Source organism: Choloepus didactylus, chromosome 9, assembly GCF_015220235.1.
Source record: "Choloepus didactylus isolate mChoDid1 chromosome 9, mChoDid1.pri, whole genome shotgun sequence".
Classification (NCBI taxonomy): domain Eukaryota; kingdom Metazoa; phylum Chordata; class Mammalia; order Pilosa; family Megalonychidae; genus Choloepus; species Choloepus didactylus.
In genome coordinates, this window is record NC_051315.1 from 96032944 (window position 1) to 96056483 (window position 23540).

At 37.7% G+C, this 23540-nt stretch overlaps 1 protein-coding gene across 23 annotated transcripts in view; it reads left to right on the forward strand.

Moving 5' to 3' along the window:
• The window catches only part of ABI2 (abl interactor 2), a 173131-nt gene that overhangs the window by 120847 nt on the left and 28744 nt on the right, over positions 1-23540 (forward strand). For all 23 annotated transcript variants that reach the window (XM_037849023.1, XM_037849022.1, XM_037849029.1 and 20 more), the window contains one exon: positions 2396-2554. In XM_037849023.1, the coding sequence (XP_037704951.1) occupies positions 2396-2554 (159 nt within the window). The remainder of the gene's footprint in view (positions 1-2395; positions 2555-23540) is intronic.

The window sequence follows — 23540 nt, forward strand, 5'->3', positions numbered from 1 at the left end:
TTAACCAAGTAAGAGTGGGGATTGGGGAGTTTGTATTTGACTTCTCAGGTCAGGAAGTGGGAAGGACAGGGAGAAGGTGTTTATTTTGTATAAGCAAGTGTTAGGGGTGGTCACTAAGGGTCTAAGATCCTGATGCATAATGACAGTGCAAAAACCCCTATTTTAATTTAATTTACTTCAGTTTGTATTGGTTTGTCATAGATCAGTTACTAAAATGCCAGTAATGTAATTGTATCTGCTGGTTCAAAGGACTAAGTGTGCCTTTTAAATAGCAGTTTATTATTTTACATATTTACATTTTTATCATGGTTAAAGAGGCATCTTGGTTGATAATACATTATGTTTAAACTTGAATGCTCAAGATTTTTATGCAACAGAATTGATTTTTCTATTTTGATATTGCCATATGTAGTAAGATTAAACGACGGTAGATTTTTTAAAATGCAATTTTATTGAGATATATTCATATAACATACAATTCTTCAAAGTGTACAGTTGTTCATAGCATCATCATATAGTTGTGCATTCATTACCACAGTCTTTGAACATTTTCATTACTCCAAAAAATAAAATAAAAATTTAAAATAAAAAAGAACATCCCAAACATTCCATTCCCCTCCTCCCCCCATTGTTCGTTTACCTTTTTTAACATTCATTCATTGTTTTATTTTAAACTTTATCAAAAAACTAAAAAACAATAAAAAAAAACATTTCAAACAAAACCAAAACAAAGGAATAAGAAAAACAAATAACCTAAAATAACTACACGTCTGCAAACTTGTTCCTATCATACCCCCCAGAAATTAACAAACCATAGTCACTCCTGAACATTCCCATAACATTAAGTTTACCCTCCATAACTTATCTGTTCTTATTAGATTATCATTCCCCCTTCACTATTTGCTGTCTATCTCTAGGTCCCCTATATTCTACAATATAAACCATTTATTTTACATTTTTCACAGTATTTACATTAGTGGTAACATTACAATATCTCTCTTTTTGTGCCTGACTTATTTTGCTCAGCATTACGTCTTCAAGGTTCATCAATGTTATGTTTCATGACCTCGTTCCTTCTTACTGCCACATAGTATTCCATCATGTTCCATGTAGTTATTCCATTTTGTATCCACTCATATGTTGAAGGACATTTGGATTGTTTCCATCTCTTGGCAATTGTGAATAACGCTGCTACGACATAGCAGATTTTAACTGCTTTTCTAGTATTCTTTATATGAATCCAAGTTTGATAAATTTATTGAGTTCCTGAAGACTAATTTTCATCACGTGAAACCATTTAAAATCATGGATAACATGAAAAATTGTCCAAAGGGTTCTCTCCTTTCTTTTTACTTCCTTCCCACTCTGTTCTTCCCTCCTTTCCTGTTTCCATTCTCCTCCCCATCCTTCTCCTTTCCCTCTTCTTTCCCTTCCTTTCTCTCCTCCTCCCTGTCTTTTCCTCCCTTCTTTCACCCTTCCCTTTCTTCTGTCTCTTGGCCTGTAGTGCTTTTGTGCTTACAGGTACATGCTCGTGGGAGCCCTCAGCTGAATAGTTTTAAGTGAAGGCGCGGCCAAGGTAAAATTTAGAAATTGGATTATATCAGGAAATTGGATAGCTTAGGAAAGAGTGTCTCTAGTTACCATTAGCTCTTGCAGAACTCTCAGGAAGATACAGTGAAATAAATGATAAATTTGTACAGGTTCAGGAGTAATATTAAGAACAAAACACATTTTGAGTCACTTTTTGCATCTTAGCTTTTTTTCCATAACTGTAAATTTCTTAAGTTCTAATTTTAAGACGAAACAATCTAGATTTAAAGATGGATAATTTTGCTTGAATAAAGGCGTTGATTTGGAGTTATGCCACTTGGCCTTTTGTTGAAATTCTTTTTATGTTTTTTCTTTAAACAAATTATGTTGCTGTCTTATATTAATTACTATTTTGGAATAAAACTGTTGTGTCAAACATTTTTTCTTTACCTTTCCCAAATATCATTCTTGTTGAGTTTAGTTTCTGGTATTTAGTTACTGTTTTGGGGGAGGAAAGGAGGAGTCATATATTTAAATTAATTGTGATGATTTTGAAATGCTATCAAATTATTAACTTAATGCAGTCATAATATTAATTAGTAATCTATTTATATGTAGTTTTGCCAAACTTAATCATCATCTTATTTATCTACTTTCCTGCTTTTGTACTTTGATTTAATGTCAGCTGAGCAATAACTACTGGTTTGCATTACAAAGCAATGGGTGTTTGTCAGATAACAACGAAATTAGCTAGACATGGGTATTTTTAATAATCTTATTAATATACAGACCTTGCACCTGAAGTATTTAATGGGTTGTGATAATTTTCTTTGAATGATAGATTTATATTTTGTCCTTTTCCCAGGTCATCCTGTTCAGTTCTACAGTATGAATAGACCTGCCTCTCGCCATACTCCCCCAACAATAGGAGGCTCGTTGCCCTATAGACGTCCTCCTTCCATAACTTCACAAACAAGCCTTCAGAATCAGATGAATGGAGGACCTTTTTATAGCCAGAATCCAGGTTAGATTTTCTTTTGCATTCTTCAGAATGTATCAAATTAAAAACATTCAATGACAAAAATAAACCCCTCAGTTTCAAATGATTAGTATCCGATAGGTGGTCAGTACTAGTTGTTGAATGAATAGAAGAATCAATGAATACAAGATTGCTAATATCTTCCAATTCTTCTTTGGTTGTGTAACTTAATTTTTCTGAACAGAATTCTTTTGAATGTGCTGATAGTTTATTTTTTCAATAATATTGTGGTAAATAATATTTCCTCTTATTTCATCAGATACCTTTGCTTTATCAGTAGTAAATAATGAAAGTTGAGTGTACACAAATAACAGAAGTGGCAAAGGAAAGGAGGAAATGACATTTTTGAAGCTGCTTTATGCTAGGCAACTATACTATCTTATTCAGTTCTCAAACCAAACCTGTGATCCAGGTATTATCCCTATATACAGGTGGGAAAACAGGGATTTGGAAAGACTGACCCAGATCTAACAGTCATCTTTGTATTGTATTATGCTTACTGAAAAATTAATCTGGAACATACTTAATACTACACGAAGTCATTATATTACTTCTTCCCCTGAAAGGAAAGGAGCAACCATTAAGACACTATGACTGTTGTGGACATGGTATGTCAACTTACTGCATTTTTCGGGATTTTTTGCCAAGACCAGCAAGACAATGTGAATCTCTCTGATACTAGGAGACAACCCATTCCATCTTTGATAAGCCCTTAATGGAGGTGAAATTTGTCTACTGTGGCTATTACCCATTGATGAAACCATAGTTATATTCTTTGGAGTCTTGTAGAAAATGTCTGATCCTCCTTTTACAGAAATACAGTTTAAAGGATATTTTCATATTAATCTCATTTGACTCTTATAATCATGTACAAAATAAGATTGAAGATTGTTTACTGTATTTCACAGGTAAGGAAACTGATGTTGAGATAGTGGTCAAGTTAGAATTTGAATTAAGGTTTTTGACTCTTAAGTTCCATCTTCTTTCTATTGTGCTATCCTACCTGCCTTCAGATTTTTTTAATTTTCTTTTTATTTTTTTAAAATTCAGTTTTATTGAGATATATTCACATACCATACAATCATCCATGGTTCACAGTGCCATCATATAGTTGTGCATTCATCACCCCAGTCTATTTTTGAACATTTTCCTTACACCAGAAAGAATCAGAATAAGAATAAAAAATAAAAGTAAAAAAGAACACCCAGATTATCCCACTCATCCCACCCTATTTTTCATTTAGTTTTTGTCCCCATTTTTCTACTCCTCCATCCATACACTGGATAAAGGGAGTGTGATCCACAAGGTTTTCACAATCACACTGTCACCACTTGTAGGCTACATAGTTTTTTACAGTCTTCTTCAAGAGTCAAGGCTACTGGGTTGAAGTTTGATAGTTTCGGGTATTTACTTCTAACTATTCCAAATACACTAAAACCTAAAAAGGGAAATCTATATAGTGCATAAGAATGCCCAACAGAGTAACCTCTTGACTCCATTTAAAATCTCTCAGCCACTGAATCTTTGTTTCATTTTGTTTCCCCTTTTTTGGTCAAGAAGATGTTCTCAATTCCACAGAGCTGGGTCCAGGCTCATCCCTGGGAGTCATGTCCCAAGTTGCCAGGGAGATTTACACCCCTGGGAATCAAGTTCCACATAGGGGGAATGCAATGAGTTCACCTGCCATGTTGGCTTAGAGAGATTGAGAGGGCCACATCTAAGCAACAAAGAGGTTCTCTGGGGGAGACACTTAGGCACAATTGTAAGTAGGCTAAGCCTCTGCTTTGCAACAACAAGCTTCACAAGCACGCCCCAAGATTGAGGGCTCATCCTACCAAACTGTCAGTCCTCAACGTTCGCGAGAACACCAGTAACAAAACCCAGGTGGGGAAGTCCAACATTTCTGTATTCTTCCCCAGTTCCCCAGGGGTCCCTGCAAATATATCCTTATTCTCTGCCCAGATTACTTTGGGTATCTGAATTTCACACTAACCTATACATATCTATCAGCTCTCACTTCTTATTCAAAGTTCCATGTAATTATGATACTTGAATAAACTGACCATACAAGTTAAATTATTTAATGTGCTACAGAAAATATAGATTCTTCATCAAATAAACATCCCTTCCCTTGGTCTCACACAAAAGTTGAAGTTTTAAAACACAGTCAATATTGTCTTTTACCTTTTGGTCTGATTTGCCTTAGTCCTAACCAGATCCGCTTCATTCATATCTCTAATTGAGGTCTGAACTCTTTTTCAGCTATTTTAACAGTTGCTGTTTGAGGTAATACTGACATTGATAGCTGCCAAGCTCCAGTTCTGAGTTTTAGGTGTCACAGAGATACCCAAAGTTCCAGAGACAGACCAGGTTATACACAAGAGCTCAGCATCTCAGGATTTAGAGATAACCATTACAACTCAGGAATAGATGTGGCAGCTGTAGGAGCTTACAGTCTAGGTACCATTACGATAAGCATTCACATGATAATCTGTGCTCTAAGATTCAATTCTCAGAGTTTATACATTATAGTCCATATTAGTGAGGCATTATAATGTTTGTCTTTTCATTTCTGGCGTACTTCACTCAAAATGTTGTCCTTAATATCCATTCACCCAGTTGTGTGTCTCACAGTTTCATTCCTTTTTACAGCTGCTCAATATTCTATTGTATGCACACACCACAGTTCACCATTCTGTTCATCAGTCAGTGTACCCCTAGGCTATATCCATCGGTTGCAAATCTTGAATACTGCCACCATAAACACAAGTGTGCAAATGTCCATTTGTGTTCCTGCTCTCAGATCTACCGAGTATATATCCCATAATGAGGTTGTAGGACCTTATGGTACCCACGTGCTCAGCTTCTTGTGGAACCAGCACACTGTCTGCCAGATACTCTACTCCATGCTACTTCCCCACCAATAGTAAATGGGTACATCCCTCTCTCCAGGTTTTCTCCAGCATTTGTATCCGTCTGTTTATATTTTTCCCTACAATTTTATAGAGATGTATTCACATACCATGCAGTCCTCCACAGTGTACAATCAGTTGTTCACAGTATCATCATATAGTTGTGCATTCATCACAATTGGCACTTGAACATATTCATTACTCTGAAAAAAAAAAATTTAAAATACAGTGCAATACAATAATAAGGTCAGACAACAACACCACTACCAAGAATCCCATACCCTTCCCTTATATCCCCCTCTCACAGACATTTAGCTTTGGTATATTGCCTTTGTTTGTATTTAATGTTGCATTTAGTGGAAGCATATTATAATGTTACTATTAACCATAAATAATCCAGTTTTCTTTGATTATATTTTTCCCCAGTACTATCCCTTTTTCAACAGCTTGCAAGGTGTTGCCTTCCAGAGTGGCTGCACCATGCTGTAGTCCCACCAACAGTGAATAAGTGTACCCCTTTCTCCACATCCTTTCCAGCACTTGTAACTTTCTGTTTTATTGATAATGGCCATTCTAGTAGGTGTGAGATGATGAGATTGTGGTTTTGATTTGCATTTCCCTAGTAGCCAGTGAAGTTGATAATCTTTTCATATATTTTTGAGCCATTTGTATTTCCTCTTCAGAAAAGTGTCTAGCCATGTCTTTGCCTATTTTTAAGTTGGGTTGTTTGTTTTTCTGTGGTTGAGTTGTAGGCTCTCTTTATATATTCAGGATATTAAATCTTTTTCTGATATGTGGTTTCCAAATATTGTCTCCCATTCCATAGGCTGCCTTTTTACTTTTCTGAAAAAGTCCTTTGATGTACAAAAGTGTTTAATTTTGAGGAGATCCCATTTATCTATTTTTTTCTTTCATTATTTGAGCTTTGGGTGTAAGGTCTAGGAAGCCACCTGTAATCCCAGGATCTTTAAGATATTTCCCTACATTTTCTTCTAAAAGTCTTATGGTCTTAGCACTAATGTTTAAGTCTTTGATCCATTTCGAGTTAATTTTTGTATAAGGTGTGAGAAAGGAGTCCTCTTTCATTCTTCTGGATATGGATATCCAGTTCTCCAACAACATTTATTGAAGAGGCTGCTCTGTCCCAGTTGCTTTGGCTTGACTACCTTATCAAAGATCAATTGTCCATACATGAGAGAGTCTATTTCTGAACACTCAATTTGATTCCATTGGTCGGTATATCTGTCTTCATGCCAGTACCATGCTGTTTTGAGCACTGTAGCTTTCCAGTATACTTCAAAGCCAGGTAGTATGAGACCTCCCACTTCATTCCTCTTTCTCAAGATATTTTTGGCTATTTGGGGCACCCTGCCCTTCCAAATAAATTTGGTTGTTTTTCTGTCTCTGCAAAGTAAGATGTTGGGATTTTAATTGGCATTGCATTGACTCTATAAATCAGTTTAGGTAGAATTGACATCTTAACTATATTTAGTCTTCCAATCCATGAACACGGTATGTTTTTCCATTTTTTTAAGGTCCTGTTTGATTTCTTTTAGCAGTTTCCTGTAGATTTCTATGTATGTCTTTTGTTGCCTTGTTTATTCCTAAATATTTGATTCTTTTGGTTGCCATTGTATATGGAATTTTTTTCTTTATTTCCTCCTCCTGTTGCTCATTACTTCTGTTTAGGAACAGTACTGATTTTGTTTGTTTGTTTGTTTGTTTGTTTTTGGTGAGAAGGTGAGTTTATTGAAGATGCATCAGCAAGGAACCAGATGAAAAAAATATTTCTAAGACCATTCCGAGTGAGTAGAGTGGTTTGGATGTTTTTATAACCCCAAACAGACAAAAGAAATGGCCAGGATCCAGAGGAAAGCAGAGGGGAAAAAGTAGAAGAGAAAAAGCTATTTGGTCACTTCTCCTGTTCTCTTGAAGTCCTCCCCACATTCAGGCTTGTTTTACATGGAGAAGAAGGAACTGATTATCAGACCATATGGTGACGTCCCTTGCATCCTCCTGCGGGCAATGCTGGGAGAGTTCCTTGCTTCTTTTAAAGTCTTTTTTGTTGTTCTTGAAGATGAAGCTCTGACCTGTAGCTGACTGCAAGCACTTTCAGAGAAGCATCATAGTAAAACAGTGTAATCAGCACAGGGAAAGTCTCGATTGCAAAGTCACCTTCACCCAGATGCACCTGGTGTCCATCCACAGCAGTCAAATGTGCTACAATCGATGAACCAATACTGTTAGACTTATATTAACTACAGTCCAGAATTTACATTAGGGTTCATTCTTTGTGTTGTACAGCTCTATGGTTGTCTTGTTGTTGTTTTTTTTTAATTGTGGTAACATATATAAAACATAAAATTTGTCATTTTAACCACTTTAAAGTGTTTGAAATTCAGTGGTGTTAATCATATTCACAAAATTGTGTTGCTGTCACCACCATCCATTACCAAAACTTCTCCATCATCCTAATTGGAAACTCTGTACCTGCTAAGCATTCACTGGTTAACTTTTTTTTTTTTTAATTTTATTTTGAAATAAATTCAAAGTTATAGGAACAGTTGCAAAAACAATACAAACCCCATACGCAGAACTCCAGCATACCCTGACCCCCCTCCCCTGATAACCCCAATCCACCAAATTGAACATGCTGTCACGCTGCTATTTCTTTCCCTCCCTCTCTCCCTCCCTCCCTGTCTATCATCCATCATCTATTGCTCTGTCTTCTGAACATATGAGAGCTAGTTGCACACATCCTTGAACAAACACTATAATTCACGTATACAATTCCCATGACCAAGAACATTCTTTTATGCAATCCCATTAAACGCAGCTAAGAAATACAAGAGATCCAACATTGATACAAAGCTTACATTCTATATTTCTGTTTTTGTTTTTTTTTTCCCCCCTTATGTCTCAACTGTGTCCCTTTGAGCCTCCTGTCCTCCATCCTCAGATCCCATCCAGGGTCATCCTTGGCATTCAATTGTCATCTATTTAAACTGTCTTTTTTTTTTTTTCCTCAATTGTGGAAACAAATATACAGCCTAAATCTTCCCATTCCACCCCCTCCCTAGCATTGCATTAGTGGGATTAATCACATTTAGAATGCTGTAATGCTGTCTCCTTCACACCATCCATTACTAGAAATTTCCCTTCACCTCAAACAGCAACCCTACACTCATTTCTTAACTCCCCATTGCCCCTTCCCCCATTTCTCTTAACCAATACTCTACTTTTCATCTTTGTGGTCATGTTCTCTGATAATTTCGTTGTGTTTACTATGGGGCTTAAAATTAAACTCTTAAATCCATAACAATTTTTTTTTCTTTGATACCAACTTAACTTCAATAGGACACATAAACTATGTTCCTATACTCCTCCATTCCCCCACCTTTATATAGTTCATGTCAAAAATTACATATTTTACATTGAGTTCAAAACCACTGATTTGTCATTAGAGTTTGTGTATTTTATATCATATAGGAAGTAAATAGTGGAGTTACAATTCAAAAATTATTGACTTCTATTTGTATTCCATTGTGGTCAGAGAATATGCTTTGAATATATTCAATTTTTTTTTTTTTAATTTATTGAGGCTTGTTTTGTGTCCCAGCATATGGTCCATTCTGGAGAAAGATCCCTGATCACTAGAGAAAAATGAGTGTCCTGGTGATTTGGGATGTAAGGTTCTATATATGTCTGTCAAAATTCTCTATCTCTCTTTCTCCTTTCTTTGTTTCTCTGTCAGTAGGGCTCCCTTTAGTATCTGAAGTAGGGCAGGTCTTTTATTGGCAAACTCTCTCAGCATTTGTTTGTCTGAAAAATTTTAAGCTCTCCCTCAAATTTGAAGGAGAGTTTTGCTGGATAAAGTATTCTTGGTTGGAAATTTCTCTCTCAGAATTTTAAATATGTCATGCCACTGCCTTCTTGCCTCCATGGTGGCCACTGAGTAGTCACTACTTAGTCTTATGTTGTTTCCTTTGTATGTGGTGAATTGCTTTTCTCTTGCTGCTTTCAGAACTTGATCCTTCTCTTCAGTATTTGAGAGTCTGATTAGAATATGTCTTGGAGTGGATATATTTGGATTTATTCTATTTGGAGTTCGCTGGGCATTTATGCTTTGTGTGTTTATATTGTGTAGAAGATTGGGGAAGTTTCCCTCAACAATTTCTTTGAATACTCTTTCTAGACCTTTACCCTTCACTTCCCCTTCTGGGACACCAATGAGTCTTAAATTTGGATGTTTTATTTTATCTGTCATATCCCTGAGATCCATTTCGATTTTTTCAATTTTTTTCTCCATTCTTTCTTTTGTTTTTTCATTTTCTGTTCTGTGGACTTCTAGGACACTGAGTCATTGTTCAGCTACCTCTAATCTTGTATTATGAGTATCCAGAGTCTTTTTAATTTGGCCAAAGTTTCTTTTATTTCCATAAGATCTTCTGTTTTTTATTTACTGTTGCAATTTCTTCTTTATGCTCTTCTAGGGTCTTCTTTATGTCCCTTATATCCTGTGCCATATCCTTCTTCATGTCCTTTATATCCTTTTCCATGTTTTCATTCCTCGATTGTAATTCTTTGATTAATTGTGCCAAGTACTGTGTCTCTTCTGATATTTTGATTATTTGGGTGTTTTGGATTGGTTTCTCCATACCGTCTGGTTTTATCTTATGCTCTAAGATTTTCTGTTGTTTTTGGCCTCTTGGCATTTGCTTTGCTTGATAGGGTTCTTTCAAGTTGTAAAAAAAATACCAATCTAATTTTTCAGAAATACAAGTTGGTGGCGTATGCTTTCTCTAACTAAACAGCAGATGGCATTTGCGAGTCACCTATACCCCTCAAGTCAGTTCTCCTCTACTTTGTCTTTGTGGTGTGTGGGGAAATGATTCTTGTGGGGTTCAGTAATGTGTTGTTGGAGCTGTCCGCCCTGAATGTGGGGCATGTGTCTGGGTGGTTAGGAAGGCAGGGCAGCTTTAATATTCATACCTCCCAGGTGTTCCCAGAGATTGAAGGCTGTTGCAAGAGTCTAAGCCTTCATTTCAGTTTTGCCCCAGATTTTGTCTGTTGCTGACCCACAAACCACCCGCATTGACGCAGCATCCCTGGGTTTTCCGAGCGGGCCCCCCTTCTCAGCTGTGATCTTCCAGGACCTCTGCTGAGGGAAGGCTGTGCTATGTCACAAGTGTGCTCCGTCCCTCAAGGGAAGCCCCAGGCTGCCGGGCTGTGCAGGAGCACTCTCAGCCTGATGCAAAGATGGCTGAATGGGGCGTCTCAACCCCCCTCTTTTCGCACAGTTCCTCCTTCCCAGCTCCGGGACAACTGGTGCGGCTCTGGGCTGTGGGCACGGCCCCGGGCAGTAGTGTCTCCAGCCCACCAGGGAGCCAGCTGCAAGCATCGGGGTTTCTTTCTCCTTTTGACTCTCCCCCCCACTCCCGTGGCCCTGAGGGAATCTGCAGCGGGCTATCCTCCACGCCAGACACCAAGAGGTTGGCTCAGCCTGCTCCTGTCATGCTTCGCTGCGCGGTTCCTACTGTTGCAACAGCAGCCGCTCCTGGGTTTTTCCCTTTTTTTAAAAAAAAAAACAAAAAAAAACAGTCCATCTCCAAACGCCAACCCCCGGCTTCCCCACACCGCAGCACGGCCATGGGACTTTCAGCCAGCTTGCTCGTTTCAGAATGCAGACTCCGGGTTTCATCAAGTCTACGGCCCCTGTGGTTCTAGTAGACCTTGTCCAGCTGGTGCATCGCTGAAACTGTTATTCTGGGTCACCTTCTGGTTTTTATCTAGTATTTTTCATGGAGGTGTTTTTTTGCCCTGTCTCACCTAGCTGCCATCTTAAGTTCTCTCACTACTGATTTTTTTTTTTTAATTCAGTTTTATTGAAATATATTCATAAACCATACAGTCATCCATTGTATACAATCAACTGTTCACAGTATGATCATATAGTTATGCGTTCATCACCACAATCTATTTCTGAACATTTTCCTTACATCAGAAAGAATCAGAATAAGAATAAAAAATAAAAGTGAAAAGAGAATACCCAAACCATCCCCCCATCCGACCCTATTTGTCATTTAGTTTTTACTCCCATTTTTCTACTGATTTTTTTTCAATTTTTTAACTTTGTTTATCAAAAAAATTAAAAACAGGCAAACAAGAACCAAAAAAACCCCACCACATTTCAAACAAAGCAATGGATTAAGGAAAACTAATAACCTAAAATAACTACTTTGCTTCCAATATGTTCCTACCATACCCCAAGAAAATTAATAAACCATGTCCAAACAGAGGAGTAAGAAAAACAAATAATCTAAAATAACTACATTGCTTCCAACATGTTCTTACCATACCCCAAGAAAATTAACAACCCCTAAGAAAACAATGGAATAAGAGAAAAAAAAACCTAAAATAACTCTATTGCTTCCAACCTGATCTTACTATATCCAAGAAAGTTTACAAACCATAATCATTCCTGAGCATTCCCATAACCTTGAGATTACCCTCCATAGTTTATCTGTTCTTATTAGATTATCATTCCCCCTCCACTAATTGGTATCTCTAGGTCCCCTACATTCTACAGTATAAAACATTGCACATTTTTCACAGAATTCACATTAGTGGTAACATACAATATCTCTCTTTTTGTGCCTGGCTTATTTTGCTCAGCATTATGTCTTTTTTTTTTTTTTTTTTAATCTTCATTTTATTGAGATATATTCATATACCACGCAGTCATACAAAACAAATCGTACTTTTGATTGTTCACAGTACCATTACATAGTTGTACATTCATCACCCAAATCAATCCCTGACACCTTCATTAGCACACACACAAGAATAACAAGAATAATAATTAGAGTGAAAAAGAGCAATTGAAGTAAAAAAGAACACTGGGTACCTTTGTCTGTTTCCTTCTCCTATTTTTCTACTCATGCATCCATAAACTAGACGAAGTGGAGTGTGGTCCTTATGGCTTTCCCAATCCCCTTGTCACCCCTCATAAGCTACATTTTTATACAACTGTTTTCGAGATTCATGGGTTCTGGGTTGTAGTTTGATAGTTTCAGGTATCCACCACCAGCTACCCCAATTCTTTAGAACCTAAAAAGGGTTGTCTAAAGTGTGCGTAAGAGTGCCCACCAGAGTGACCTCTCGGCTCCTTTTGGATTCTCTCTGCCACTGAAGCTTATTTCATTTCCTTTCACATCCCCCTTTTGGTCAAGAAGATGTTGTCCGTCCCACGATGCCAGGTCTACATTCCTCCCCGGGAGTCATATTCCACGTTGCCAGGAAGATTCACTCCCCTGGGTGTCTGATCCCACGTAGAGGGGAGGGCATCTCACTACTGATTTTTGCATGTTAATCTTGTAGCCTGCCAATTTGCTGTATTCACTGATTAGCTCTAGTAGCTTTGCTTTAGATTTTTCTGGATTTTCTACATACAGGGTCATGTCATCAGCAAATGGTGAAAGTTTAACTTCTTCCTCTCCAATTTGGATACCTTTTATTTCTTTTTCTTGCCTAATTGCTCTAGCTAGAAGTTCCAGCACAATGTTGAATAACAGTGGTGACAGCATCCCTCTTTTGTTCCTGATCTTTGAGGGAAAGCTTTCAGTCTTTCCCCACTGAGTTTGATATTAGCTGTGGGTTTTTCATATATTGCCTTTATCATACTGAGAAAGTTCCTTTCTATTCCTATCCTTTGAAGTGTTTTCATCAAGAAAGGATGTTGAGTTTTGTCACATGCCTTTTCTGCATCGATCTAGATGATCATGTGGTTCTTCCACTCTGATTTATTGATGTGTTTTATTACATTAATTGATTCTCTTGTGTTGAATCAGCCTTGCATACCTGGAATAAATCCCACTTGGTCATGATATATAATTCTTGTAATGTGCTGCTAGATTCAGTTCGCAAGTATTTTGTTGAAGATTTCTGCATCTATATTCATTAAAGAGATTGGTCTATAATTTTCAATTTTTGTAGTATCTTTGTCTGACTTTGGTATTAGGATGATGTTGGCTTCAGAGGCTGAGATAGGTAATTTGCCCTCTTCAATTTTTTTTTTAAGAGTTTGAGTAGGATTAGTACTACTTCTTTCTTGAATGCTTGGTAGAATTCACATGTGAAGCCATCTGGTCCTGGGCTTTTTTTTTTGGGAGTTTTTTGATGACTGACTCAATCTCTTTACTTGTGATTGGTTTGTTGAGGTCATCTATTTCTTCTCGAGTCAGTGTTGGTTTTTCATGCTTTTCTAGGAAGTTTTCCATTTCGTCTTAAGTTGTGAAGTTTATTAGCATATAGTTGCGCCTAGTATCCTCTCATTATCTCCTTTATTTCTGCAGGGTCAGTAGTTATGTCCCCTTTCCCATTTCTGATTGTGTTTATTGGCATCTGCTCTCTCTCTCTCTCTCTCTCTCTTTTTTTTTTTTTTTTTTGTTTGTTTGTTTTTGTTAGCCTAGCTAAGGGTCTATCGATTTTATTGATTTTCTCAAAGAACCAACTTATGGTTTTGTTGATTCTCTATGGTGTTTTTCTGTTCTCACTTTCCTATGTTTCTGCTCTAATCTTTGTTATTTCTTTTGTCTGTTTGCTTTAGGGTTAGTTTGTTGTTCTTTCTCTAATTCCTCCAGGTGACCAGTTAATTCAATTTTTTTCTCTTTCTACTCTTTTAACATAGGCATTTAGGGCAATAAATTTCCTTCTCAGCACTGACTTTGCTGCATCCCATAAGTTTTGATATGTCATGTTTTCATTTTCATTTCCCTTAAGGTATTTACTAATTTTTCTTCTGATTTCTTCCTTAACCCCTTGTTTGTCTAAGAGTGTGTTACTTAGCCTCCATGTATTTGTAAACTTTCCAACCTTCTGCCTGTTACTTATTTCTAACTTCATTCCATTATGATCTGAGAAGGTGTTTTGTAGAATATCAAGTTTTTCAAAAATTTATTTAAACTTGCTTTGTGACCCAACATGTGATCTATCCTAGAGAATGATCCATGAGCACCCTTGAGAAGAATGTGTATCCTGCTGTTGTGGGGTGTAGTGTTCTTTAAATATCTGTCAAGTCTAGTTCATTTAGATGTAGTACAATTCAAATCTTTGTTTCCTTATTGATCCTCTGTCTAGATGTTCTGTCCATTGATGAGAGCAGTGTATTGATATCTCCAACTACTATTGTAGAGGTATCTGTTTCTTCCTTCAGTGTTATCAGTGTTTGCCTCATGTATTTTGGGGCACTCTGGCTTGGTGTATAAATATTTATGATTGCTATGTTTTCTTGATGAATTGTCCCTTTTATTAATATATACTGTCCTTCTTTGTTTCTGTTGATTGTTTTACATTTGAAGTCTAATTTGTCTGATATTAATATAGCTACTCACTTTTTTCTTAATGTTGTTCCCATGAAATATCTTTTTCCAACCTATCACTTTCAGCCTATTTTTGTCCTTGTGTCTAAATTGAGTTTCTTGTAGATAGCATATAGATTGGTCTTGTTTTTTAATCCATTCTGCCAGTCTCTGTCTTTTTATTGAAGAGTTTAATCCATTATCTTTTAGTGTTATTATTGTAAGGGCAGTACTTTCTTCTGTCGTTTTGTCTTTTGGCTTTTATATGTCATGTCTTATTTTTTTCTCTCTCTCCTTTTACCCTTCCTGATAGTCTTCTTTTCTACACTTCTCCAAACCTCCATCTCCTGTCTTTTCCTATCAGCCTCTAGCACTCCCTTTAGTATTTCTTGAAGTGCTGATCTCTTATTCACAAACTCTCAGAGTCTGTTCATCTGAAAATATTTCAATCTCTCCTTTATTTTTGAAAGACAGTTTTGCTGGATATAGAATTCTTGGTTGGCAGTTTTTCTCTTTCAGTGTATTAAATATACCACTGCTTCTCGCCTCCATGGTTTCTGCGGACTAATGTGTACAAAGTTTTAGCGAGCTTTGCTTGTATGTGATGGATCACTTTTCTCTTGCTTCTTTCAGAATTCTCTCTTTGTCTTTGACATTGGATGATCTGATCAGTAAGTGTCTTGGAGTAGGTCTGTTTGGCTAGGTCTGTTCTGTTTGGGGTATGCCACACTTCTTGAATCTGTAATTTTATGTCTTTCATAAGAGATGGGAAATTTTCAGTGATTATTTCTTCTATTATTCTTTCAGACCCTTTTCTCTTCTCCTTCTGGGACACCCATTAACACGTATATTCGTGCGTTTCATGTTATCATTCAGTTCCCTGAGTCCGTGCTCATATTTTTCCATTCTTTTCCCCATCTGTTCCTTTGTGTGTAGGATTTCAGATGTCCTTTCTTCTAGTTTGCTCTTCCTTTCTTCTCCCTCTTCAAATCTGGTGGTGTAATTCTCCATTGTGTTTTTCATCTCTTCTATTGTGACTTGCACTCCCATAAGTTCTGTCATTTGGTTTTCAAACTTCTGTGTTCCTCCTTATGTTTACCTGATTTCTTTATATCCTTCATCGCTTTTGCCCTATCTTCCCTCAGCTCATTGATTTGATTTTTGAATTGATTTAGCATGTTTGTTTGAACATATTTAATTAGTTGTTTCAATTCCTGTATCTCAGTTGTAGTGTTAGTTTGTTCCTTAGGGTGGTCCATATTTTTGTGTTTCCTAGTATGGCTCATTATTTTTAGTTGTCTAGCCATCTGATTTTCTTGATTAGATTATTCTGGAGTTCGTTTTCCTTCTTTAACCTATGGATTTCTTGTTTGTCGGCTCTGTTCTCTATCTGTTCTTTGCCATGCGGTACAACTTATTGTAGACCTCTAACTAGCTTCTGTTAAGTTGATCAGAATTTTTCACCTCCTGTTTTTCTGGTTCTTGCCATGCCACTGTGTAACCTTTTTGTGAGTGTGTCTCCCCAGATATGATCAACCTCAATCAGATTTGCTCTCAGGAAGAGGGTATGAGGTTTCCCTGAGTGTGTGAACTCACATGTTGTCAGACCCTCCTGTGAAGCTTCTAGACTCTGTGCTTTTACTGTCCTGTCCAGCAGGTGGTGCTTATCAGCATGGAGCTCCCCAAAAGTGTAAAGTTGTGCCACAGGTGCCTTTAATTCTCCACAGACCCTCTCCCTGCCAGAGGTGTGGCTGAGTCAAGCTGGTTTCTGTTTTCCAGCCCCTGAGGTTTGAGTTCTCTGTGGGAGGCCTGCCACTTGAGCTGGGCCCTGCTCCCCTTGTCTTGGTGTCTCAGACCTATCTTAGCTCTGCCCTTGCCTGGATCCAGAGGCCAATTGCACATATCTGAGGATTTCTCTAATGACCTACTTAGAATAGTTGTTTTAAAAAAACACACACACACACAAAAACAAAGAAGAAGAAAGAAAGAAAACCCTTTTCAAGGCCTTTCCCCAGCCCCCAAGTTTTCTCAGTCCAGGTATGAGCTATTTAAAGTTAAGTCCTTTAGGCTCTTATCTTTTTCACCTGAATAGTTACTCTCAGACAACTTTAATTCTTAATTCTGCCTTTGTCCAGGGCAGTGCTGAGGCAGGGGCTCTGATTGGCTATTGAAAAGTAAAAAGATAAAGAGTCAGAGAGCAAGAAAAAAAAAAAAATCCTTTTTCAGAGCGGGACCCCAGCTCCCCTGGTTTGGAAGCCAGAGGCCAATTTGGTATCTGTCCCTATGCACCCCTTTTTCCTAGAACACAGCCCTTTTCCAGTATTCTGAACACCTCTGACTCCAAAAGTCTCTGTTTTTGTTTTGTTGTTGTTGACGTCACTTAACCTTTTGGTTTATCATTCGATGTACCCTTTGGCCACTTCCATCCATTGTGATTTCTGAATCTTGCCTCTATAAACCCCATTGTGCAAATGCCTCTTTGTGTGCCTGTTCTCAGTTCTTCCATGTGTATACCCAATAACTTGGCTGTAGGACCATATGGCAACCCATGCTTAGCTTCCTGTGGAAACACCACACTGTCCTCTAGATGGGCTGCAGCATTCTGCTTCCCCACCAACAGTGATTAGGTACATCCCTCTCTACACATTTTCTCCAGCATTTTTATCCCTCTGTATTTTTCAAACAGTTTTATTCACACAGCATACATTCCCTCCCAAATAAACAATCAAGGGTTCCTGGTGTAATCACATAGTTAAGCATTCACCACTGCAATCTGTATGAGGACATTTCCATTTCTTTTGCAAAGAAAGACGAAGAGGAGAAAAAGAGAAAAAAGAAAAAAAGAAAAAGAAAAAAAAATGACAACTGAAAAGAAAAGAAAAAACAAAATAAAATAAAATACAGTAAAAAGGTCAAACATCACCACCAATGTCAAGAATCTCATACCACTCTCTTATATTCCTCCTCTTATAGACATTTAGCTTTGGTATATCACCTGTGTTACAATTAATGGAAGCATCTTACAATGTTACTGTTAACTATAGACTCTAGTTTTCATTGATTGTTTTTTTTCCCCAGTACCTTCCCAGTTTCAACACCTTGCAAAGTTGACATTCATTTGTTTGCCCTCATGAAAAACATTTTTATATTTGTACATTTAATCACAATCATTGTCCACTCTAGGTTTCACTGAGTTATATAGTCCCAGTCTTTATCTTCTATCTTTCCTTTTTGTGTCATACATGCCCTTAGCCTTGTTCTTTCATCTGTACTTACGGTCATCTTTGTTCAGTGTACTTACAGTGTTGTGCTACCATCACACAGTATTGTGCTATCCATCTCTGTATCTGTATAGTCAATCCTGTTGAACATTCTATACTCCTTCAGAATCAAATGCCCGATCTCTACCCTCTTTCTGTCTCCTGATATCTCTACTTCTACACTCTTTTCCAAACCTCTCTCTTCTATCTTTCCCTGTCTGTCTATAGCACTCCCTTTCATATTTCTTGTAAAGGAGGTCTCTTGTTCAGAACTCTCTCAGTGACTATCTGTAAATATTTTAAACTCTCTCTCATTTTTGAAGGACAGTTTTGCCAGATCTAGGATTCTTGGTTGGCAGTTTTTCTCTTTCAGTATCATGAGTATATCATACCACTGCCTTCTTGCCTCCATGGTTTCTGCTGAGAGATCTGCACTTAGTGTTTGAGCTTCCCTTGTATGTGATGTATTGCTTTTCTCTTGCTGCTTTCTGAATTCTCTCTTTGTCTTTGACATTTGAAAATCTGGTCTGTAAGTGTCTTGAAGTATGTCTGTTTGGATCAGCTCTGTTTGGTGTATGCTGGACATCTTGGACCTGTAATTTTATATCTTTCATAAGACTTGGGAAACTTCCTTTGATTATTTCCTTTATTATTCTTTCTGTCCATTTTCCCTTCTCTTCTCCTTCTGGGACACCTGTAACATGTATATTCATGAACTTCATGTTGTCATTCAGTTTCCTGAGACTCTGCTCATATTTTTCCATTCTTTTCCCTCTGTTCTGTTGTATGTAGGATTTCAGATGGTCTGTCCTCAAGTTCACTGATACTTTCTTCTGTCTCTCCAAGTCTGGTGTTGTAAGTCTCCATTGTGTTCATCTCTTGTTTTGTGCCTTTCATTCCCCTAAGTTCTGCAATTTGTTTTTTCAAGCTTACGAATTCTTCCTTATGGTCACCCAGTGTTTTCTTTATATGCTGCAACTCTTTTGTCACATTTCCTTTCAACTTGTTGATTTGATTTAGAAGATTTGTTTGGACATCTTTAATTAGTTGTTTCCACTCCTGAATCTCAGTTGAAGTGTTAATTTGTTCCTTTGACTGGGCCATATCTTCATATTTACTGGTGTGGCTTGTGATTTTTTGCTGTCTAAGCCATCTGATTTTCTTGATTAGTTTATTCTGGAGGTAATTTTCTTTCTTTTCCCTAGTGTTTTCTTGTTGTTTGTCTTTGATCTCAATCTGTTCTTTGGTTTTCTTCCTGGCCAGTTGTCAGATTGGCTCTGCATCCCAGTCATCCCCTAAAGATGAGGTGCCCACCGTGGCCTGCTGGCTTCCAGTAGTGTTCTGTTTTCTGCTGACCAGCAAGACCTGGGTTTGTTTTAGAGCCCTGCTTTAACAGTTGGGTCTTCCCTATTTCTCAGCCAAAACAGGGCCGAGTTTCCATACAGGGCATGTAGACCAGCTCCTGTGGTCCTAAGAAAGGGTCTGGAGCATCTTTGTATTTTTTATTTTTTTATTATTATTATTTTTTTAATCTTCATTTTATTGAGATATAGTCACATACCACGCAGTCATACAAAACAAATCGTACTTTCGATTGTTTACAGTACCATTACATAGTTGTACATTCATCACCTAAATCAATCCCTGACACTTTCATTAGCACACACACAAAAATAACAAGAATAATAATTAGAGTGAAAAAGAGCAATTGAAGTAAAAAAGAACACTGGGTACCTTTGTCTGTTTGTTTCCTTCCCCTATTTTTCTACTCATCCATCCATAAACTAGACAAAGTGGAGTGTGGTCCTTATGGCTTTCCCAATCCCATTGTCACCCCTCATAAGCTACATTTTTATACAACTGTCTTCGAGATTCATGGGTTCTGGGTTGTAGTTTGATAGTTTCAGGTATCCACCACCAGCTACCCCAATTCTTTAGAACCTAAAAAGGGTTGTCCAAAGTGTGCATAAGAGTGCCCACCAGAGTGACCTCTCGGCTCCTTTTGGGATCTCTCTGCCACTGAAGCTTATTTCATTTCCTTTCACATCCCCCTTTTGGTCAAGAAGATGTTCTCCATCCCACGATGCCAGGTCTACATTCCTCCCCGGGAGTCATATTCCACGTTGCCAGGGAGATTCACTCCCCTGGGTGTCTGATCCCACGTAGTGGGGAGGGCAGTGATTTCACCTTTCAAGTTGGCTTAGCCAGAGAGAGAGGGCCACATCTAAGCAACAAAGAGGCATTTGGGAGGAGGCTCTTAGGCACAACCATAGGGAGGCCTAGCCTCTCCTTTGCAGCAACCGTCTTCCCAAGGGTAAAACCTATGGTAGAGGGCTCAACCCATCAAACCACCAGTCCCCTATGTCTGTGGTCATGTTAGCAACCATCGAGGTGGGGTAGGTGAATACCCCTGCATTCTCCACAGGCTCCTCAAGGGGGCACTACATCTTTTTTTCCTTGTTTTTCTTTTATTTTTTTAACTTTCCCTTCTTTTTAAAATCAATTGTATGAAAAAAAAGTTAAAAAGAAAACAAACATACAATAAAAGAACATTTCAAAGAGACCATAACAAGGGAGTAAGAAAAAGACAACTAACCTACGATAACTGCTTAACTTCCAACATGTTCCTACTTTACCCCAAGAAAGTTACATAATATAGCAACATTTCAGTGAACTTGTTCCTACCACATCCATCAGAAATTAACAGACCATAGTCATTTCTGGGCATCCCCAGAACGTTAAATAGCTTATCTGTTCTTCTTGGATTATTGTTCCCCCTTCCTTAATTGCTCTCTACTGCTAGTTCCCCTACATTCTACATTATAACCCATTTGTTTTACATTTTTCAAAGTTCACATTAGTGGTAGCATATAATATTTCTCTTTTTGTGCCTGGCTTATTTCGCTCAGCATTATGTCTTCAAGGTTCATCCATGTTGTCATATGTTTCACCAGATCGTTCCTTCTTACTGCCGCGTAGTATTCCATCGTGTGTATATACCACATTTTATTTATCCACTCATCTGTTGAAGGACATTTGGGTTGTTTCCGTCTCTTGGCAATTGTGAATAATGCTGCTATGAACATTGGTGTGCAGATATCTGTTCGTGTCACTGCTTTCCGATCTTCCGGGTATATACCAAGAAGTGCAATCGCTGGATCGAATGGTAACTCTATATCTAGTTTTCTAAGGAACTGCCAGACTGACTTCCAGAGTGGCTGAACCATTATACAGTCCCACCAACAATGAATAAGAGTTCCAATTTCTCCAGATCCCCTCCAGCATTTGTAGTTTCCTGTTTGTTTAATGGCAGCCATTCTAATCAGTGTTAGATGGTATCTCATTGTGGTCTTAATTTGCATCTCTCTAATAGCTAGTGAAGCTGAACATTTTTTCATGTGTTTCTTGGCCATTTGTATTTCCTCTTCAGAGAACTGTCTTTTCATATCTTTTGCCCATTTTATAATTGGGCTGTCTGTACTATTGTCATTGAGTTGTAGGATTTCTTTATATATGCAAGATATCAGTCTTTTGTCAGATACATGGTTTCCAAAAATTTTTTCCCATTGAGTTGGCTGCCTCTTTACCTTTTTGAGAAATTCCTTTGAGGTGCAGAAACTTCTAAGCTTGAGGAGTTCCCATTTATCTATTTTCTCTTTTGTTGTTTGTGCTTTGGGTGTAAAGTCTAGGAAGTGGCCGCCTAATACAAGGTCTTGAAGATGTTATCCTACATTATCTTCTAGGAGTTTTATGGTACTTTCTTTTATATTGAGATCTTTTGTCCATTTTGAGTTAATTTTTGTGTAGGGGGTGAGGTAGGGGTCCTCTTTCATTCTTTTGGATATGGATATCGAACTCTCCCAGCCCCATTTGTTGAAAAGACCATTATGACTCAGTTCAGTGACTTTCGGGGCCTTATCAAAGATCAGTCGGCCATAGATCTGAGGGTCTATCTCTGAATTCTCAATTCGATTCCATTGATCTATATGTCTATCTTTGTGCCAGTACCATGCTGTTTTGGCAACTGTGGCTTTATAATAAGCTTCAAAGTAAGGGAGTGTAAGTCCTCCCACTTCGTTTTTCTTTTTTAGAGTGTCTTTAGCAATTCGAGGCATCTTCCCTTTCCAAATAAATTTGATAACTAGCTTTTCCAAGTCTGCAAAGTAGGTTGTTGGAATTTTGATTGGGATTGCATTGAATCTGTAGATGAGTTTGGGTAGAATTGACATCTTAATGACATTTAGTCTTCCTATCCATGAACATGGAATATTTTTCCATCTTTTAAGGTCCCCTTCTATTTCTTTTAGTAGAGTTGTGTAGTTTTCTTTGTATAGGTCTTTTACATCTTTGGTTAAGTTTATTCCTAGGTACTTGATTTTTTTAGTTGCTATTGAAAATGGTATCTTTTTCTTGAGTGTCTCTTCAGTTTGTTCATTTCTAGCATATAGAAACATTACTGACTTATGTGCATTAATCTTGTATCCCGCTACTTTGCTAAATTTGTTTATTAGCTCTAGTAGCTGTATCGTCGATTTCTCAGGGTTTTCTAGATATAAGATCATATCATCTGCAAACAATGACAGTTTTACTTCTTCTTTTCCAATTTGGATGCCTTTTATTTCTTTGTCTTGCCGGATTGCCCTGGCTAGCACTTCCAGCACAATGTTGAATAACAGTGGTGACAGCGGGCATCCTTGTCTTGTTCCTGATCTTAGAGGGAAGGCTTTCAGTCTCTCACCGTTGAGTACTATGCTGGCTGTGGGTTTTTCATATATGCTCTTTATCATGTTGAGGAAGTTTCCTTCAATTCCTACCTTTTGAAATGTTTTTATCAAAAACGGATGTTGCATTTTGTCAAATGCTTTTTCAGCATCTATTGAGATGATCAGTTGATTTTTCCCTTTTGACTTGTTAATGTGTTGTAATACATTGATTGATTTTCTTATGTTGAACCATCCTTGCATGCCTGGAATGAACCCCACTTGGTCATGGTGTATGATTTTTTTAATGTGTCTTTGGATTCGATTTGCAAGTATTTTGTTGAGGATTTTTGCATCTATATTCATTAGGGAGATTGGCCGGTAGTTTTCCTTTTTTGTAGCATCTTTGCCTGGTTTTGGTATTAGATTGATGTTAGCTTCATAAAATGAGTTAGGTAGTGTTCCATTTTCTTCAGTGTTTTGAAAGAGTTTGAGTAAGATTGGTGTCAGTTCTTTCTGGAAAGTTTGGTAGAATTCCCCTGTGAAGCCACCTGGCTCTGGGCATTTATTTGTGGGAAGATTTTTGATGACTGATTGGATCTCTTTGCTTGTGATGGGTTGATTGAGGTCTTCTGTTTCTTCTCTGGTCAGTCTAGGTTGTTCATATGTTTCCAGTAAATTGTCCATTTCCTCTACATTATCCAGTTTGTTGCCATACAGTTGTTCTTAGTATCGTCTTA